Raw genomic sequence first — 19,938 nt, forward strand, 5'->3', positions numbered from 1 at the left:
ATATGGCCACCTATTTCTATACTATGAGTAGATTATCACTTCCACCTGAATAAAAAATAATCTCTTTTTCATCATTTTAGAGCAAGCAATGAGATACAGGAAAACAAAACAAAATAAAGGAACAAAAACAAACTTTGTAATCTGACAAGGGAAGATTTGAAACCCAACAGTCACTTGTTCTGAACATAGGAAATGTCTTCATTTATCCTTTTTTATTTTTATTTTTAAAAAATATACTTTATTGATTTTTACAGAGAGGAAGGGAGAGGGATAGAGAGCTAGAAACATTGATGAGAGAGCAACATCGATCAGCTGCCTCCTGCACACCTCCCACCAGGATGTGCCTGCAACAAATGTACATGCCCTTGACCGGAATCGAACCCAGGACCTTTCAGTCAGCAGGCCGACGCTCTATCCTCTGAGCCAAACAGGTTTCAGCACCTATCCTTTTTTTAAATATATTTTTATTGATTTCAGAGAGGAAAAAGAATTAAAAAGTGATAGAAGCATCAATGATGAGAGAGATGATTCCTTGATTAGCTGTCTTCTGCATGTCCCACAGTAGGGGTCAAACCAGAAACTCAGGAATGTGCCCTGACCAAGAACTGAACCAGGACCTGCTCATTCAAATGTTGACACTAAACCTCTGAGCCATACCAGCCCAGGCTTCAGGTATCCTTAATCTCTGACAGTTTAACAGTAGGAGTGGTCTGAGGAGGCCATTTTCAGACTTTTTGTAAGAAAAGAATCCTTGTTTGGTAGTCAATAGGTTAGGATCTCAAGCAGTAGAATCAGGCTGACCTAGATTTAATGAATTTTAAATACTTATTGAACTTTTAAAACTATTAGTTGCTGATAGATGGGAAGGTGCACATTTTCATTACTACAGATGGGAAGCTGGAGGGTTTTTGTTTTGTTTTGTTTTGTTTTTGTGTGTGTGTGTGTCTGTTTTTTAAATTCTCACCTGAATATATGTATTTTAGGGAGAGGAAGGGGGGGTGGGAGTGGGATCCATTGATGCAAGAAACATCAATCCATTGCTTCCTGTACGTGCCCCAACCAGGGATCCAACTCAAAACCTGTGTATGTGCTCTGACCAGGAATGGAACTTGCCATCTTTCCATGGGACGACTGAAAAGCTGGAGTTTTAATTGTTTGAGCAACTTTCTTAAGAAAGTAGATCTTGCCTTAGCCTTTTTGGCTCAGTGGACAGAGCATGGGCCTGCAGACTGAAGGATCCTGGGTTCGATTCTGGTTAAGGGCACATGCCTGGGTTGCAGGATTGATCCCCAGTAGGGGGCGTGCAGGAGGCAGCCCATTAATGATTTTCTCTCATCATTGATGTTTCTATCTCTCAATTCCTTTCTGAAATCAATAAGAATATATGTGTGTTTTTTCTTTAAAGAAAGATGTTATGTAGTACATGAAAACCTTTTTTGCTTTCTTCAAGCCACCAATCTAGCCCTGAAATTCAACTGTTTCCTAAAGTTCTGGCTTTAAATCCCTTCACTCCTATGGTTCAGAAGTTTTCTTTTGTTTTTCTCTTGGAATTTTTCTGAAGTTTTAACTTCCTAAGATCTTCTGAGCCACACCTTAGATAATGATGTTAAAAAGCTCACAAACAAACAAACAAAAAGGCCAGGAATGGTATTAATCCATTCATACCACGGTTCCTTCTTAAATAAAAACACAGGTAGCTTTCACAAATTGTGGGGGAGGGACAAAAAAGGGAGGGGGAGGAGTTCCTTTGGTTGGCAGGAAGTAGGAGGAGACTTTTTAAAGCAATCTTGGGTCAGGGGCCATTTCAGAAGTAAGAACTTTTTCTTGGTCAGCCTTCGATTCTTTTCTCCTTATGGAAAATACAAAAGGCAAGAAGGTAAGGACATTTTAGGGGCTTTGTTTTCTGTCTTTGTGTGTTACACTTGCATCATCAGCACATTCATTCATTCTTTTTTTTTTTTTTTTTTTTTTTTTTTTTTTTTTTTTTTTTTTTTTTTTTTTTTTGTAAGAGCGAGCTATTGGGTAAATTACAGAGGTAAAAAAAAAAAAAAAAGTAATTCCTAAAGAAATGGGCTTAGCAAACAAGTTCTAGAGGTAAAGGAGAGTGAGGAAGCTAATGGTAAGGTGCCTGGGGCAGGGAGAGGGAGGGGGAAGGGAAAGTAAGCTCTAGATATGATGAAAGCTTGCTGTTTGGAGTGAGGAAATAAATAAGGAATGAGTCAGCTGTTTTTGGTTTTAAAGAGATGCTTTATCCTGTCGAAATAATCAGGTATCTGGGCTAGAAGGAAACGGAAATGGGAGAAAAAGAGAGGTGAGGAAAAGACTTTAGAAAGAGGTAGTTGACTAAGACTGGGAGGAAAATGAGATCTTAAACCAAAGGTGCTGTGTCTGAGCTGGTCTTTTCCTGGGGTTGTTTGAGCCAAAAAGTAATTAGAAGCCGTACATACTGATGAGCACTGAGGACAGAAACTAAAGGTGGAGAGGCTTTGAGGTTACTACTGTGGGGGCTAAACCACTATATTATATTATGCTTATCCTCCCACGTTCTAAGTTTTTCTGGCTGGGCTAATCAAATTAGCGGAGACAGATTAATAGGAGAAAATAATGTTTTAATACATGTGCATGGGGAATTCACATGGACAGAAAAATTCCTGAAGATAGGCAACATTGCCATTTTGGGCAAAATAGAAAAGGGTGTGTGTGTGCGCGCGGGGCAGGGCTGGGGGGGATGGGGGAGGGGGAAGAGAGTAGTAGGAGAATAGTGAGATCTTAGATTCGTAAGAAAGAATGGGCAATTTAGCCGAAACTGGTTTGGCTCAGTGAATGGAGCGTCGGCCTGCGGACTGAAGGGTCTCAGGTTCGATTCCTGGTCAAGGGCATGTACCTTGGTTTCGGGCACATCCCCAGTAGGGAGTGTGCTGGAGGCAGCTGATCAATGTTTCTAACTCTACCCCTCTCCCTTCGTCTCTGTAAAAAACCAATAAAACATTTTTTTTTGAAAAAAAATTAAAAAAAAAAAGAGAGAATGGGTAATTTATATAAAGAGCAGAGCTTACATGGCAGAAAAATCCTAGCCAAAGACCCCCACTTGAAGCCCTCTTATTGTCATAATTCAAATTAGGCCAAGGTGAACATCCTAAGATCTTTGTGAAGCAGTTTCTCTGAAGCTCTTGGGGCTGAGCGGGTGAAAGGTTCTTTCCAGTGCTTGCTTTGGAAGGACACATACTAACTTGGAATGATACAGAAATTAGCTTGGTCCCTGTGCGAGGATGACAGGCAAATTTGTGAAATGTTCCATATACATACGTTCTTTCTGAGAGGTGTTTCTTAATAAACAGCTTAAAATCAGTATCCAAAAAAGGCAGCCTAAGGATGGCCTAAGTTTGGTTTCTTTCAGTACAGAAGAATTGAACAACTCTGCAAAAAAAACCTGATCACTCTTGGGATCTCTTCCTAGAACCGTCATTTTTGCCCTCTCAATTTTAAGACTTTTGTGAGTATTTTGTGAAAGAGCTTTGCAAATATAAAATTTGAATATGAGTGTTAAACTGCTATAGAGTTGTAAAAATGCCATACAAATGTTAATTTGTCCAGTAGTCCCACTTGGATGGATGATAGAAAGGCTTTAGATTTGGGAGCAAATTCACCTTAGATTAATTTTATCTAAAATACTGTGTGCTCTTAATTTTGTAACCTTAGTTATCAATACCTGATAGAAGATAGAGGCTCAACACAGGTCAGTTTCTCTGTCTCTCCACATCACCCAACATTATCATCCCCACTGTTCTCTTGTTTCTTTTGATTCAATTAACCAGTAAGTGCCTACAATGTAAAGAAATTCTACCCTGGTGGGGCTTACAATCAAATGGAGTAATAGGCACTGTTCAAATCACAAGCAAATGTAAAATTGCAACTGACAAATGGTGGAATGAGGAAATGATGTATTATAGATTTGCCAAGGTCTGTAAAGGCTAAAAAGGATTACCAGATGAACTAATACTGGAAGTGAGAGTCAAAAAGTTAAGTTTTAAAATGTAAATAGGAATTGGGGGTAGGGTGGAGGGGGAGGGTGGGGGAGCTGAGGAAAATCTTTTTACTTTTTTTTTTTTTTATCAGGTTTTTGTTTTGTTTTTTTAATCCTCACCCAAGGATCTTTACCCATTGATTTTTAGAGGGGGGAAAAACCGAGAAATATCTGATGTGAAGGAAACACATCAATTGGTTGCCTCCTGCACGCACCCCAACCAGAGCCCGAGCCAGAGAGGAGCCTGCAACCAAGGTACTTGCCCTTGACTGGAATCTAACCTGGGACTCTTGGATTTGCAGGCTGACATTCTATCCACTGAGCCAAACGGGCTAAGGTAGGGAAATCTCTTTAGGTCAAAGTAACTGTGTTGGGAAGGGAAGGAATGCTGATACTGAAACTTGGGGCAATGGAGAGTAATAGAAAAACTGAAATGGAAAATATGAGGCTGGTATGTTGTATTAAGGGCATTTGATTATCCGGATATTTTCCCTGCTAAGAACAATAATGAGCCGAAACCGGTTTGGCTCAGTGATAGAGCATCGGTCTGCGGACTGAAATGTCCCGGGTTCGATTCCCCTCAAGGGCATGTATGTTGGTTGCGGGCACATCCCCGGTGGGGGGTGTGCAGGAGGCTGCTGGTCGATGTTTCTCATCGACGTTTCTGGCTCTCTATCTCTCTCCCTTCCTCTCTGTAAAAAATCAATAAAATATATGAGGGGGAAAAAAGAACAATAATGGGTGTATAGCATCTTTATGGGAAACATTTTTTGGAAGGGGTCAAGAATAAAGACGTGGGGGGAGGTAAGGGTTGTAAATCTTCTTGGTGGGAGATAAGGATAATGTGGCTGATATAAGGGCTTCCTCCGAAGCAGAGCATAGTTTACTGTATTTTATTTGTATCTATATTTTGTGTCTTCTCTCATACATTCAAATTGGCCTTCTCCCATTTCTCCATCATTGTTTCACTATCTTATACATAAACCTGAGCATTAAGATGATACCCATGGAATACACACTTCCAGTGACCTCCAGTGACCTTGGTGTCTTGGGTGTGGATAACCTTAAGGCAGATAATGTGATGTGGTGGGTCAAACACCAGAGGAATTACTGATTGGCTCTTCTAAACCCACCAGAAGTCCCCAAAGAAGTCAGGGGAGCAGCAAACAGCTTCAAAATCCCCTCCCGAACCAACTAAAGAAAAACACAGGGCTGCTGGTGAACCAAGCCAACAAAGAACCTCAGAGATGGAGACCAAACGGAAGAGGTCTAAGAAAGATGACCAAGGTAAGAGGTAACAGCCCCTCAAGTCCCATTTCCTTGGTTTAAGCCTGAGGAACTTTTCTGGAGAAGGAAATAAATGTTTGTCCTCTACTCTGCAAGCCATATGCGTCCTTTGAAGCCTGGCTTAAATCTCACCTCCCTGAAGCCTCCTTTCAGTCACCTCTTAAAACTTATTTCCTGTCTCCAAACAATCATTTTGCTTCCACTCTGACTAGGGGAAAATTCTGAGATGTCCTAAATTACAGCTGCCCGAGTGGGAGCAAAAGGCAGAACTGCTGGTCTGTTGATGTCCAAAGGCCAGCTAAGAAAGGACTCCTCATATTCTTCCTGTTGTTTGGAACTTGGGTTAAATTCCCGGTTATATTTCTTCAGAATATTTTAGCCAAGCACCATCACACTCCATGAGCCACCGCTGTGTCTTTACGTGTGGGCTTTCTGACTCTATGCGTATCCCAGTCCTGGCTCCACTTCAACCTCTCCCACCCCTTTGCCGACAGCTAATGTAAATTCTTTCAAGTGGCTGGCTGTACACCTTTCTTCACCCTCTCTGCTTCTTAATGTATAAAAACACTTGTAAACTGCCAAGTCCATGTACATACTTATCTCTTCCACCTAGCCAAGCTGTTGTTGGTTCGGACTTCATGTCTTTAGACCCATCTCCTTCTTAGCTAGCATTTCTGGCTCAATGAAACATTTCTTTAAAAAAAAAATTAAAAAAAAAGGCTTTCAACGGTGGAAATTAAAATTTTTGTTTTAGCTAGCTGCTTTGGAGTTAAAAACCTCGATGTGCAATGACTTGGGGCAGACCGATGCAGGTTTGCAATTACATTCTTGAAACTCACTCTGGCTAGTTTGGCTCAGTGGTTAGAGCATCAGCCTGCAGACTGAAGGGTCCCTGGTTCAATTCCCGTCAAGGGTACGTTCTTTGGTTGCAGACTGCCAGCCCTGGTTGCGGTACATGCAGGAGGCAAACCAATCGATGTGTCTGTCTCTTTCACATTGATGTTTCTCTGTCTCTCCCCTCTCATCCTCTTTCACTCTGTCTAAAAATCAGTGGGCATATATATCTCCAGGTGAGAATTAAAAAAAATAATAACATTCTTAAAACTCCACTTCCTATATTTAAAATGGAGGATAATATCTACTAGGCTGAGTCAGGGGTGAAAGTTCAGTTGTAATTTATATGGAGTGATTAGGTAAAACTTCTAAACTATACACAGCTAGTAATGTGGACTCAATAAATGCTGGGAATTATTAGTGTAGCATAATTGTGTCTGTTCTGGAGCTGTGTTCTGAAGTCTTTTCTTAAATGGTGTGTTGGAGTGCAGCAGGAGGCCTGTGTGCTAGGACAGGAGCGCTGCCCTGGTGGGGTGGGCTGGCAGATTTGTGGGTAACAGTGGTTGTGCTGCACATCACAGGTCTAAAACTTCTCTCATTTCCCTGGATTGGAAGTGCGATCTCTAAGCAACTTCCTTGGAATCTCTGGGCTAATCTCTGAGGACAGGGATGTTGTGCCTATTTAGGAGTGGGGAGTGTGTGTGTGAGGAGTAGGGAGTTTTAGGAATTAAAAACTGGGGAACTCAGAAGTTTTAAGTCTTAGGTGCGAGGACCATGCCTTTGATTGAGGTTTTGTGGTCATGGGTAAATCATTTAACTCTATATTGGGGACTGTACTATGATAACTAAAAGTGATTGTACTTTTGACATTTTAAAAGGCCATATAAGAGTTAATTATTACTAATTTTATCCCGTTCTCCTTCAGATTATTGTCCAGAAAAGATGGAACCAGAAAAAAAAAGAGTAAAAACTCACAGGAAGATACCCATTCCTCCGCTGCCCGATCACTTGCCACCAGTTAACCTGGTACATCGAGACGTCGTGAGGGCTTGGTGCCAGCAATTAAAGCTGAGCACCAGTGGCCAGGTGAGGGCCGGGCTGTGAGTGTGGCTAGAAGGCAGCATGGGAACCTTGATCTAATTATTAACTCATTTTCTCTTCTCTTAGAAATGGGAAACATATGACAGGCTGCGTGAATATGCTTACCCTCATCAAAAGGTGAGTAATTTGTAAGAAATTTGGTAGAATGGAAGCTTCCATTATCATCCTAATTACCTTTTTTAGCATGAAAAAGTTGTAAAATAATTGACCTAGCCCTTCTTTCACCCTCCATTCCTAAAAAGGCACAACATCCCTGTCCTCAGTTTTCACCAACTCTGCAAAGAGTAATAAAAATGATGCTGCACTTCTCTTTAAAAAAAAGAAAATGTTTTTATTGATTTTGAGGGAGAGAGAGAGAGAGAAGTATCAACCTGTTGCCTCCTGCACGTGCCCCAACCAGGGATCAAACTCAAAACCTGGGTACATGCCTTGACCAGGAATCAAACCATCAACCTTTTAAGAAACACTAGCCTGGGTGAGGCTTCATTTATTTTATTTTATTTCAGACAGGAAGAGAGAGGGAAATAGAAACATCAGTGATGATAGAGAATCATTGATTGGTTGCCTCCTGCATCCCCGGCCCCAGCCATTGGGGATCAAACCCACAACCTGGGCATGTGCCTAGACCAGTAATTAAACCATGACCTTCTGGTTCATAGATCAAAGCTCAGCCACTGAGCCACACCAACTGGGCAAGGCTGCATTTCTGATAACACTTTAATCTCTCCAATCCTATTTGTAGAAGACTCCAGTCAAACCCGAGGAGGCAAAGATATTGTCTTTAGCACAAAGGAAGTTGAAGGTGCAGCAGGGGGAAATGACTCTGGACAGTTTTGCTCTTCCTGAACTGACTGCTTCCCCGAAAGGGGGGGCTGCTTCTGACGGGGATGCAGCTGCTCTCCTGGAGGGAATGGACAATCTTTTCGTGTCAACTTCCACCCCAGATGATGTGTTTGCCTCCTGGAGCAGAATTGCAGCCACTACTGGGAAGACTGGGAGTATGAAGACTAAGAGTTTGCCACAGGAGGCCACTGGTAAGCCCCATATAGAAAAGAAGCAAAACTACAAACAGAGAAACATCGATGTGAGAGACAGAGAGAGACATCAATTGGTTGCCTCCTGTACAGGCCTGGACCAGAGCTGGGGATCAAGCCTGCAACCAAGATACAGGCCTTTGACTTGAATTTAACCAGAGACCCTTCAGTCTGCAGGCTTATGCTCTTCCTACTCAAATTAGGGTATATCTAAATGACCTAACGAGCTAGTGATTTCTGCCATCACCTCTAGTTTCTGATTCAAGGCTTGAGAATGTGCATTTCTGGCAATTTTCTTGGCACTGCTAGTCGGGGGACCACTCACACTGAAAACCACTGCTCTAAATTACTGGTATCATCACAAAGGAATGACAATCTGTTTGAATTAATTTATTTCCCCTTTAAGGAATTAGAGTGTAACCATTTTGGCTCAGTGGGTAGAGTGTCAGCCTGCGGACCAAAGGATCCCAGGTTTGATTCTGGTCAAGGGCACGTACCTCGGTTTCAGGCTTCTTCCAGGGAATGGTAAAGATGTGTGCTGGAGTAGATGTGTTCTTCTCACATCGGTATTTCTTATAATTCTCTTTTTCCCTCTCTCTTCCACTATCTCTAAAAATCAATGGAAAAAATATCCTTGGGTGAGGGTTTTTTTTAAAAAAAAAAGAAAAAGAGAGAGGAAGGAAGGAAGGAAGGAAGGAAGGAAGGAAGGAAGGAAGGAAGGAAGGAAGGAAGGAAAGGGAGGGAGGGAGGGAGGGAGGGAGGGAAGGAAGGAAGGAAGGAAGGAAGGAAGGAAGGAAGGAAGGAAGGGAGGAAGATTAAAATCAACTGCCTGAGCTGAAGAAAGGAAGGAAGGAAGGAAGGAAGGAAGGAAGGAAGGAAGGAAGGAAGGAAGGAAGGAAGGAAGGAAGACAATAAACTGCCTGTTGAAGTGTTCACACCCTTGGACCTATTTCATGAAGGCCATTCAGACCTCTCTGGGTTAGTCTTTCTGTTGAAGGAAACCTGAATGGGTTATCCACAAATATAACTCTGACATAAATAAATTTATTTTGAGGTGAAGGCAGTTAAACTCAGAAAAGGGGGGTGAAAAACAACCTCCGCCTTTTCTGCTTAAAGGGAGGGCATAAGTTCACTTTTTGCCAGATATGCTCTTGTCAACTGAGAGATGGTACCAGAGGAACCTGTGAGCAAACCTTACTCCATTAGTGTCCTCCCATGCATTCACCTCCCCACAGTTCACCAACCCCTGTGGCCTAAAGCTGCTTTCTTTTGTCCTGTCATTTCTCCACAAATATACTGTTCTTTATTTGATGGAATTCTAAGCCCCCATTTTGAGTCTAGTTTTGTTGTGTTTTCTCCTACCTGGCATGCATTGATAAATTGTTTTTCCCTTATTAATCTGTCTTTAGAATCCCAGCCGGGAGCCTAAGATGGATAGAGGTCAAGTTTTGCCTCCCCCACACCACCATCAACCCACTTGCAGCTTATACCACTTCCAACTATAATTTTTGCTTCTTTTTAAAGCTGTAACAGAAACTGACTTGCATTGTTTTCTAAAGGGAACAGGATACAGCAGGTTAACTCAAAATTCCAGGGTTCATATCTCAAGAGCTAGCACTTGAGAAAGAATCAAAGACCAGGATGCAATTTTGAACGTGATTTGGTCTTGCTCTGTTCGTACTTATCTCTCTTTCCTTTCCCAGGTCTCCAGTGGTGTGTGGTCCATGGACAGAGTCTCCCTGCAGACACAGAGGGTTGGGTTCAGCTGCAGTTTTATGCTGGGCAGGCCTGGGTTCCTGAGAAACCGGGGCAAGTGTGTGCCCTCTTCTTGATACCTTCCCTCAGCTTTCCACCCCCCCACCTGGAGGATAATATGTTGTGCCCAAAATGCGTTCATAGGTAATTACCTAGTTCTTTTCTACAAACTAAAAGTGGGCCCTTGGGTTTTAGTTGATGGAGACGAGAAACGCATGTTTCTTTATCTTAATTAGCCCTGTATTTCAAGCAGAAGTTATCAGTAAAGAATTTCAAGAAAGTTATCACCCATTAATATATTCCTAGGAAAAAAATATTATGTCTATTTGGAGACCTGTAATTTTAGAGAAACACACATTTATAATTACTATATTCCATGTATATGTACTACACTGAAATAATTATCAAAAAAAAAATCTAAGTAGCCTACAGTCTAATGCAGATGATTGGTTTGTAAACATCTGCAAACATTTGATGCCATGTGGTGACTGGCATAAAAAAACAGATTTATTGATGTAAAGGGAGAATTGACTAGATGAAAAGCAGTAAGGTCATTTTTCAGTATGGGGATCAGAGTTGAGGCTGTGAAGGAAACTTTAGGGCAATATAGAATTGAAAATAGTTCCTTGTTATAGAATATTGCAGAAAACAAGCCTCAGTTTTCTCTTACAAAATATGCATGATAATGCCTATCTAAAAATTGTAAAAAAAAAAAAAAAAATTTAAATGCGTAAACAAGAAAAATGTACATTAGCAGTGGTGGGGAGGATGAGGAGTTGAGTCAAGCAGCTCATCCCTAGGTGATGGGCCACTGAAGGGTTTTAAGCAGGTAAATGGACGGAGGCTGACAGTCCAAGGAGAAAAGGGTGTTTTTTATGTTTAACGGGCCTGCCACTTCCTATAGGTGCCAAGAACAAATAATCTTGCTTCTAGATAATTATCTGATGGTTATTTAAATGTTGCTAAAGGTAAGAGTTGTAGTGGAGCTCAGGATAGTGCTTCAAGGAACAGCAGTATTGGGGGAACGTGTTAAAGGAGGCAGAAAAGAAACAAGAAAAGCTGGACTGTGAAGTTAATGGGGAGAGTGCCTGGGGAAACTTTTCTAATTCAAGTGAAACTTGAGGAAGGTACACATAATATACTTGTTTAGATGATAATAAGATTCAAAGCAGTAAAGGATATTAGAAAATTTGGTGTTGGTTGAGTCAGGGAGGAAAGAAGACGACGCTGCCCTTGGAGGTATTTTCTGAAAGTATTAATATAAACAGAGTAATGGGATGCTTACAGGGGATTTTCATCGGGGACAGGAAAGATGGGGAGAAAAGAATCCCTCTGGTGCAGCCCAGTCTTGGCTCCTAAGGGTCTGTGCCCACACTACTCCGCCATAAGGAACCTCCTGGGGCTCCATCTCAGCGTTCTATTGTCCCGCTTACCCTCCACCCCTTTGTGTTGTGGTTACTGAACACCAGAGATCAGGCACAGCTGGTATAGGATAGCAGTCTGACGTGGGCCCTCCGGCCAGACTCCCCCTTCACCATCTAGGGGTGGCAGCCCCTGGGAGCTGGCACAGGGAATGTACGCTTGTCTTTTCCCCTTTTGGCTGTCCCGATTCCTGCCACAATTCTGTGCCAATGAAGTTAAATACAATTGAGGTCATGTTGGATAGCTTTTTACTGGCATACTGGGACCATGGGAAATGGTTAAAAAAAAAATCACTCGGGGGCCTCGCCTGCACCAGGCTGCACAGAACAGGAATATGATAGAGACAAATGGTAAGGTGGCTGAAATTGCCATTCTTAGAGGACCTAGCTATGATCTTCCCACTCACTATCCTGAAGTTTAAGGTCAATTTTACTGGCATTCCAGCACTGGGTTTCTTGACATTTCTTGTTTGGGATTTTAAAGGTGTCAATCATTTCACTTGCTTTATAGGAATAAGGTGTTATCGAGGAGCTTTCCTTGCGAAGGAAGAGATTACGGCTATGATTGTAATTAAAATGGTAGGAAGGTGACTACAATCAACTCCACGGTGCCTCTGACAGCAACTCGGGGCTGCTCGACATCCTCAGTGCTCCCTGTTTACAGGGCCCAGACAGGTGGGGAGCAGATGTTACTCTTAGACTACCAAAAGTGCCTGCTGCTGCATCTGCTGGGATACAGCTATCATTCATTGCAGTGAAGATGCAAAAGTCACACCATCTGACGATTACCCATCTGAAACAGAAGGGATTCCAGCAGCTCTTTCATGGTGGGAGCCTGAACTGAACTTCTCGAGGGGAGTGGAGAGACAGGTGTGCTCCCTCACTAGACTCCTGCCTTCTGAGTCCTATATATGTAAAGTAACCATCTGCTATGTTTCGGGAATTTAGTTGTATGCAAATTATTGTTAACTAGAAGCCCAGTGCACAAATTTGTCCACGGGTCAGGGCCAATTGGGCTGAGCTGGGCTGGCCAGGGGGAGGAGCTGTTGGTGTTTGGCCAGCCTGCTCTGTCCTCAATGGGGGGGTTAGGGTGGGAGGGGGTCAATTGGGGGCAGGGCTAGTTGGGGCAAGGGTCTGCAGGCAGTTGACCGACCAGCCCCAACCCCTGGTCAAATACCCAGTCAAAGGAACAATTTTCATTTTAACCTTTTATAATATTATATAGGATGTTAACTCAGTAGGATTAAGCCAAAAGGCATGATTTTGTTTCAGTGTAATAAATAATATATACTTTCTTTATTTCTTATTAGTGTAAGTATATTTTGTTTTCTTACTATTTAACTTTTTCCCTTTTTACATTGAATTGTTCAAATTTCTATTTTATTTCCTCCCTCTCTCTATTAATTTGGGAATCTTACCCACTTTGCTTTTCAATTCTGCTTATAGACAGTTCCCTGTTCCTAACACACTAAGATAAACTTAAAATTCTCTTTACATAAAATAAGTCCTATCACTGAGATTTAGTTACTCCTCCTTACTGTCCCTGGCAGAATAAAATCTAGTCACATTCCCCAATCCTCTATAAAACCCACAAACCTCCCAAATTACTATCAAGTTTTCACTATCCCCTCTTCACTGTCTTTGTCCCAAGCTTTTAAAATATTTCAAAGAAGAGACAAATTGAGTTACATACTCTATAACTCCATAATAAAGGGGCCTTGGGTACGGTCTTGATGGAGGAGGGCAGAGGCAAGAGAAGAGCTATTTTTCCCGTGTAGAAATTAAAATTAATAGCCACAAAGATATGTCTGTGCCCATAAGCACATGTGAGATGTAATAGGAATCTGAGCCAGCCCTCCAAATCTTCCTTGGCTCCAAAGGGACATAGACAATTAAGAGTTGATGCTGAAGTAACAATTCTACAAAGTCCTGCCAAGACATTTCTGACTGAGGTAAAGGAACCTGCATGTAGAAAAGCTGTGAACTCACTGACAGGAAGCAAAAGTGGAAGTGACCACATCTTCAAAGATCCCCCAGTCCTAAGGAGCAGAGATGGAAAGAAGAAAGGGGAGTGGGGAGGATGATAAATATTTTTGTTGTTAATCCTCACCCAAAGATATTTTTACATTGGTTTTTAGAAAGAGTGGAAGAGGGGGAACAAAGAAAAAATGGAAAGGAAGGGGAGAAACAGAGAGAGGGGAAAACATGGATATGAAAGAGACACATGGACTGATTGCCTCCTGCAGGATGGCGAGGTACATGCCCTTCACCAAAATTGAACCCAGGACCCTTCAGTTCGTTGAGCCAAACCGGTTAGGGCAAAAACTTATTTTTCTTTATTTTTTTGTTAATCCTCACCTGAGGATACTTTTTCCTTTTTGTTTTGTTAAAAACTTGTTTATATTTAGCAATAAGAAAAAGAAGTGACAATGCACTTCTTTAGGCGACTCCTCCCGTTTCTCCATGGCCTCCCGTGACATCACGGGCACAGCTGCTGGGGGAGTGTCTGCAGGGCCACAGCTGCAATGGAGGTTAGTGGTCGCTGCCCACAGCCCCTCGGCCCCTCCAGCTGTTCTGTTCTGTAAACATTCTGCTGCAGGTTCTTGAGGGCCCTTTTCCGATCGGGCTGCGTCTGCGGAAATAACTGATAAACAACACTAAACTCAAACCTAGTAAAAGCTACCTGATGGTGTGAGAATCTTCCACTGGGTCACTGAGCACAGGGACCGACTTGCGGAATAGGCTCTTACTGCCAAGCCTCTCAGTGTGTTGGGAGGGAGAGGTGCCAGCCTCAGTGACAAACAAGAGCATGCAGGGCCTGGCCAGTGTGGCTCAGAGGGTAGAGAGCCGGCCTGCAGACCGAAGGGTCTGGGTTTGATTCTGGTCAGGGCACGTATCTGAGTTGTAGGATCCTCCTTGGGCAGGGCTCCTGTAGGAGGCAACCCAGCGATGTGTTTCTCTCTGTCTTTCCCTCTCTCCCATTCTCTCTAAAACCTATGGGAGCCCTAGTTGATTTGGTTCAGTGGATAGAGCATTGGCTTGCAGACTGAAGGGTCCAGGGTTTGATTTCGGTCAGGGGCATGTATCTGGGTTGCAGGCTGGATCCCCAGTAGGGGGTGTGCGGGAGCCAGCTGATGGATGTTTCTAACTTTCTATCCTTCCTATCTCTGAAATCAGTAAAAATGTATTTAAAAGGGACATAGAAAGGGAGTGGACTGACAATTCACAGGGGGAAAAGGATCTGAGGGGTGCGGGATGAGAGTGGACGAAAATCTTACATCTATGGATGAAGACAGTGGTGGGGGTAAGGGTGTGGGGTGGGATTGGGAATCGGGGGGAGGGGAGCTATGAGGCAGAGGGGGAGAGGAACACCTGTAATAATCTGAACAATAAAGATTTATTAAAAAAACAAAACAAAAAAAAAACAGTGGAAAAACCCCTGGGTGAGGAATAACAAAACAAAAAGTAAGTGCAGGCCCCTTTGGGGGGGGGGGGAGGGGTGTGATGCACCCCAGGGTCCTCAGAGACAAGTGTGCACACAGGCTCTGCCCACCGTCTCCTGAAGGGCTTGTGAGGCCTCCTGGATGGGCCTGGGCGCAAAGGCATCTGGTGGCTTGGTTTGTTTTCCATCCTGGACTTGCTTGGAAAGAGACAGAATACCAAGACTATCCCTCTGTATCCATGGAAACTGGTCCCTGTGAGGTCCTTGGGCTCAAACCTCCCAAGGAGCTGGCTGAGCACCTTCCTGGGGGCCACCTCCCTCCCTCCTTCTCTCCCTCCCTCCTTCCATCATTCCCTCCCTCCCTATCCCTTCCCACCCTCCCTCTCCCTTCCCTCCCTCTCTGCCTTCCTCCCTCCTCCTTCTCTCTCTCCCTTCCTCCCTTCCTCATTCCCTTATTCCCTTTCTCCCTCATTCCCTCCCTTCCTCCCTCTCACTTTCCCTCCCTCCCTCCCCCTCCCTTCCTTCCTCCCTTCTCTCCTCCCTTCCCCTCTCCGCCCCCCTTCCACTACGTCTGTCCTCCCACATGGGCTCTGTATCCCTGTCTCAGGTCAACCCTCATGGTCAGCTCCTCTGGGACCAGCTCCGTGCTCCCGACCTCCCTGCCTACACCTGTCATGCCTAGTGCTGCCTCTCAGCCCTCGCTGATGCCCGTGACCTCCTCTCCTGGCGGCAAGGACAGAACCCCACGTGCCTTCATCTGAGGCCACCGGTGCCCACGTGGTGACCTCACCTGAGCCCCAGCAGCATCCCGATCCCTCCCCAGGCGGTGTGATTCCCCAGAATAACCTCGTGTCTCAGAGTCTTCCTCACTGCAGCCACAGCCCTGCTCCCTCCCCACCCCACCAGGATACTTTTTCATTGACACCTCCCCCCTCCCCCAAAGGTCATTTCCTTTTACCAGGCAACTTTATTTATTTTTAAGATGTATTTTGTTGATTTTCACAGAGAGGAAGGGAGAGGAATAGAGAGTTAGAAACATCGATGAGCCGAGACTGGTTTGGCTCAATGGATAGAGCGTCGGCTTGGGGACTGAAGGGACCCGGGTTCGATTCCGGTCAAGGGCATGTACCTTGGTTGCGGGCATATCCCCCGTGGGGGTTGTGCAAGAGGCAGCTGATCGATGACTCTCTCTCATTGATGTTTCTAACTCTCTACCTCTCTCCCTCTCTCTCTGTACAAAATCAATAAAATATATATTAAATAAAAAAAAGAAAAAGAAACATCAATGAGCTGCCTCCTGAACATCCCCTACTGGGGATATGCCCAAAATCAAGGCACATGCCCTTGACCTGAATCGAACCTGGGATCTTTCAGTCCATAGGTCAAGCCAACGCTTTATCCACTGAACCAAACCAGTTAGGGCTCCATTGATTTTTAGAGAGAAGAGACAGAGAAAACATCCAATGTGTCCATTGGTTACCTCCTACAGGCACTGCGACCAAACCTGCAATCAAAGTACATGCCTTGACCAGAATCAAACCCAGGACCCTTCAGTCCATGCGTCAAAGCTCTATCCACTGAGCCAGAATAGCCAGGGCAAAACTCATTTTTTTAAAAAATATATATATTTTATTGATTTTGTACAGAGAGGAAGGGAGAGAGATAGAAAGCTAGAAACATCGATGAGAGAGAGTCATCAATCAGCTGCCTCTTGCACACCCCCTACTGGGGATATGCCCGCAACCAAGGTACATGCCCTTGACCGGAATCGAACCCGGGTCCCTTCAGTCCCCAAGCCGACGCTCTGTCCATTGAGCCAAACCGGTCTCGGCCAAAACTCATTTTTTTTTTTAGAAGCAAAGTTGTTTTGACATCTTCATTCTTCATCTGTTGTCATTGATAAGCAGTCAGCAGCCCTTCTGTGGCCCTCCCCAGCTGACCAATCTCCCAAATCACTCCCCATTCCTGATGGTATGTACAGGTGAGGTTCCCTCTGCCTGGCCTGCACCCTCTGGCAATCCAGGCTGAGAGATTTCTTCCCCCTCCCCCGAGTGCACAAATTTCCTATACAGAGTCTCTAGTGGATAAATACACGTGGAAAAGCAACTCTTGCAAAGGGACATTCAGACTGAATGTTTAGAATTTGTGAGGACTATCTGAGAGTTTAGATTTGGACAAAATGACTCTTCTCTAACCTAAAAACTCTCCAAAGACCCTCTGGGCATCTCTCATTCCATATAGATGGTGGTGGGTGATAAACCACCCCAGAATCCAGGTGAAAGGCATCAGCTGCCTATTACACTGAAGTCTTCATTCCCTAGCATCATATCATGCTCTAGCAACAGGGAACTTTGACTTTTGTGCTGGCAGCCAGAAAGCCAGCTCTAGCTTGGATGCCATTCCTCGGAAGTGACTTCTAGAATAAAAAGACTCACCTTATATTAAATGTGGTTGTGAGGGGAAATGGTGAACAACATAGACTGATGAACAAGAACAGACCCAAAGATAAGGAGCCCTGGGTCAGACTGTTGGACCTCAAAGGGAGGGTGGAGATAAAAGAGAGAGATCAACCAAAGGACTTATGTGCACACATATGAGCCTAACCAGTGGTCAAGGACAATAGGGGGTGGGAGCATGAGTGGGGGTGGGGTGGGGGATTGGAACGGGGGGTTGAGAACAAATATGTGATACCTTAATCAATAAAGAAATTAATAATAAAATAAAATATAAAATAAATGTGGATGTGTATTGTAATTTTCACAGAGAACCCAGGCTAAATAAATTACTGGCAAAGACAATTCAGTCTTTGAGCATAACTTTTGCTGCTCCTTGAAACAATAGGCAAAGCAAAAGACTTTTTCCATCATTCAGAAGAGGTCTTTTTCTTCAAAAGAAAAAACAAACAAACAAACAAACAAACAAAAAGCAAAAATGCCCATTTATTCTCAGTCAGAAGGTTAAGATTTGTAACTATTGCTCTAAAGTAGAAATTAGTTCAAAAGTCCTTTTAAGTGGGAATTTCTTGAAATGAAGAATATGGCAAAAGTTGGGAACACCTTCCAGTATAATTTAATTTTACTCGTCAGAAAAGGAAAGAACTCAGTAGCTGTGCCTTCCATTTGGAAGTGAGATGGAACTATCATGGCCAAACTTTTCTCAGAAACCTAGGACTCTGCAGATGTCTTATGGATTTTTTTTTTTTTGTGGATTTTTTTTGTTGATATTTTTATTGATTTTCCACAGAGAGGAAGGGAGAAGAATAGAGAGCTAGAAACATCGATGAGAAACATTGACCAGCTGCCTCCTGCACAACCCCTACCAGGGATGTGCCCACAAGCAATGTACCTGTCCTTGACCGGAATCGAACCTGGGACCTTTCAGTCTGCAGACTGACGCTCTATCCACTGAGCCAAACCGGTTTTGCCTTATGGATTTAAAAAATATATATTTTATTGATTTTTTACAGAGAAGAAGGGAGAGAGAGTTAGAAACATCAGTGAGAGAGAAACACTGATCAGCTGCCTCCTGCACATCCCCCACTGGGGATGTGCCCACAACCAAGGTACATGCCCTTGACTAGAATGGAACCTGAGACCTTTCAATCCGCAGGCTGACATTCTACCCACTGAGCCAAACTGGTTTCGGCTGTCTTATGGGTTTTATTTCCCAGCTAGAGACACTCCCTTTTACCTCTTATGTATTGATGCTCCATAAATATTTACCCTTCTAATTATTATTTTTAAGACTCTTTTTTAAAAATACATATTTTATTGATTTTGTACAGAGAGGAAGAGAAAGGGATAGAGACTTAGAAACATCGATGAGAAACATCAACCAGCTGCCTCTTGCACAACCCCTATTGGGGATGTGCCCACACCTGGGACCTATCAGTCCACAGGCTGATGTCCTATCTACTGAGCCAAACCGGTTTCGGCTTCTAATTAATTTTTACAAAGAATTTTGAAAATACAATGCATTTGCAAATAAAAATATATTTGAAATAGGTAATGCATTTTTCTTTCAGAACTCTGTTATTGAAATAAAGATTAAAATGCAAGTATTAACAATTTTTCTTAATTTTTAATATACCCTACAGCCTAGATTATTATTGAGTTTTTACAGAGAGGAAGAGAGAGGAACAGAGAGAGTCAGAAACATTGATCAGCTGCCTCTTGCACATCCCCTACTGGGGATGTGCCCACAACCAAGGAACATGCCCTTGACCGGAATCAAACCTGGGACCCTTCAGCCCGCAGGCCTACGCTCCATCCACTGAGCCAAACCGGTTTCAGCTAGATTATTATTTTTTAGAATATATTTTTATTAATTTCATAAAGGAAGGGAGAAAGAGAGAGAGAGATAGAAACATCAGTGATGGGGAGAATCATTGATCTGCTGCCTCCTGCAGGCTCCACACTGGGATTGGGACCACAACTCAGGCACGTACTCTGACTGGGAATCTAACCATGTCCTCCTGGATTATGGGTTGTTGCTCAACCACCAAACCACACCGGCCAGGCCTAGGTTATTTTTCTTTAAAATAGCTTTACATCCTGCTTTTGAGCTTTGAGATATATACTGAAGCCCCAAACTTAAGTTAGAGAAATTTGTTGCACCTAATGAAGAGCTTTCTCTGAACCAGGCACTATGCTGAGAATGAAGAGAATGAAGACGGCTTTGTTAACTCAAGAGTGTCATAGACTGGTAAGAGAGATAGGTGAGTCTGTGATCAGTATTTACACCACTTCTTTTAGCAGCAGCGCTGATAGGGGCTTCTACTCAAAAGGGGGTTGGGTGGAATGAGGAAGACAGGAAGAAGCTGTAGCAAACCTGCATAGCCAGCATTGAGACACAGCTAGACACAGCATAAAAGGTTTCTGGGACCACCATTTTCAGGGGTTCTAAGGCTGGGCATTTAGGGAGGTCTTGGGATCGAATTAATAAAATATTCATTAGCTTCATGCTGATATACCAAAACGAGATTTATTTTTTTAATTTGTCCTTGGGTGTGGTTGGCAAATGGGGCTTGATTGGATTTCT

General features: G+C 43.3%; 1 protein-coding gene and 1 non-coding gene across 2 annotated transcripts; both read left to right on the plus strand.

The window, feature by feature from the left end:
• Positions 1–1,772: 1,772 nt before the first annotated feature.
• On the plus strand, positions 1,773–12,728 carry DPPA4 (developmental pluripotency associated 4). Its single transcript, XM_045585198.1, has 7 exons — positions 1,773–1,876; positions 5,161–5,311; positions 7,071–7,231; positions 7,313–7,363; positions 7,989–8,280; positions 9,984–10,179; positions 11,968–12,728. Exons 1-7 carry the CDS (start codon positions 1,853–1,855, stop codon positions 12,029–12,031), a joined length of 939 nt encoding a protein of 312 aa, XP_045441154.1. The 5' UTR covers positions 1,773–1,852; the 3' UTR covers positions 12,032–12,728.
• Positions 3,202–3,304, plus strand: LOC118725048. Its single transcript, XR_004989805.1, has one exon. It is a non-coding gene; the product is annotated as a U6 spliceosomal RNA (small nuclear RNA).
• Positions 12,729–19,938: the final 7,210 nt, after the last annotated feature.

Source organism: Pipistrellus kuhlii, unplaced genomic scaffold, assembly GCF_014108245.1.
Source record: "Pipistrellus kuhlii isolate mPipKuh1 unplaced genomic scaffold, mPipKuh1.p scaffold_m20_p_2, whole genome shotgun sequence".
Lineage (NCBI taxonomy): Eukaryota > Metazoa > Chordata > Mammalia > Chiroptera > Vespertilionidae > Pipistrellus > Pipistrellus kuhlii.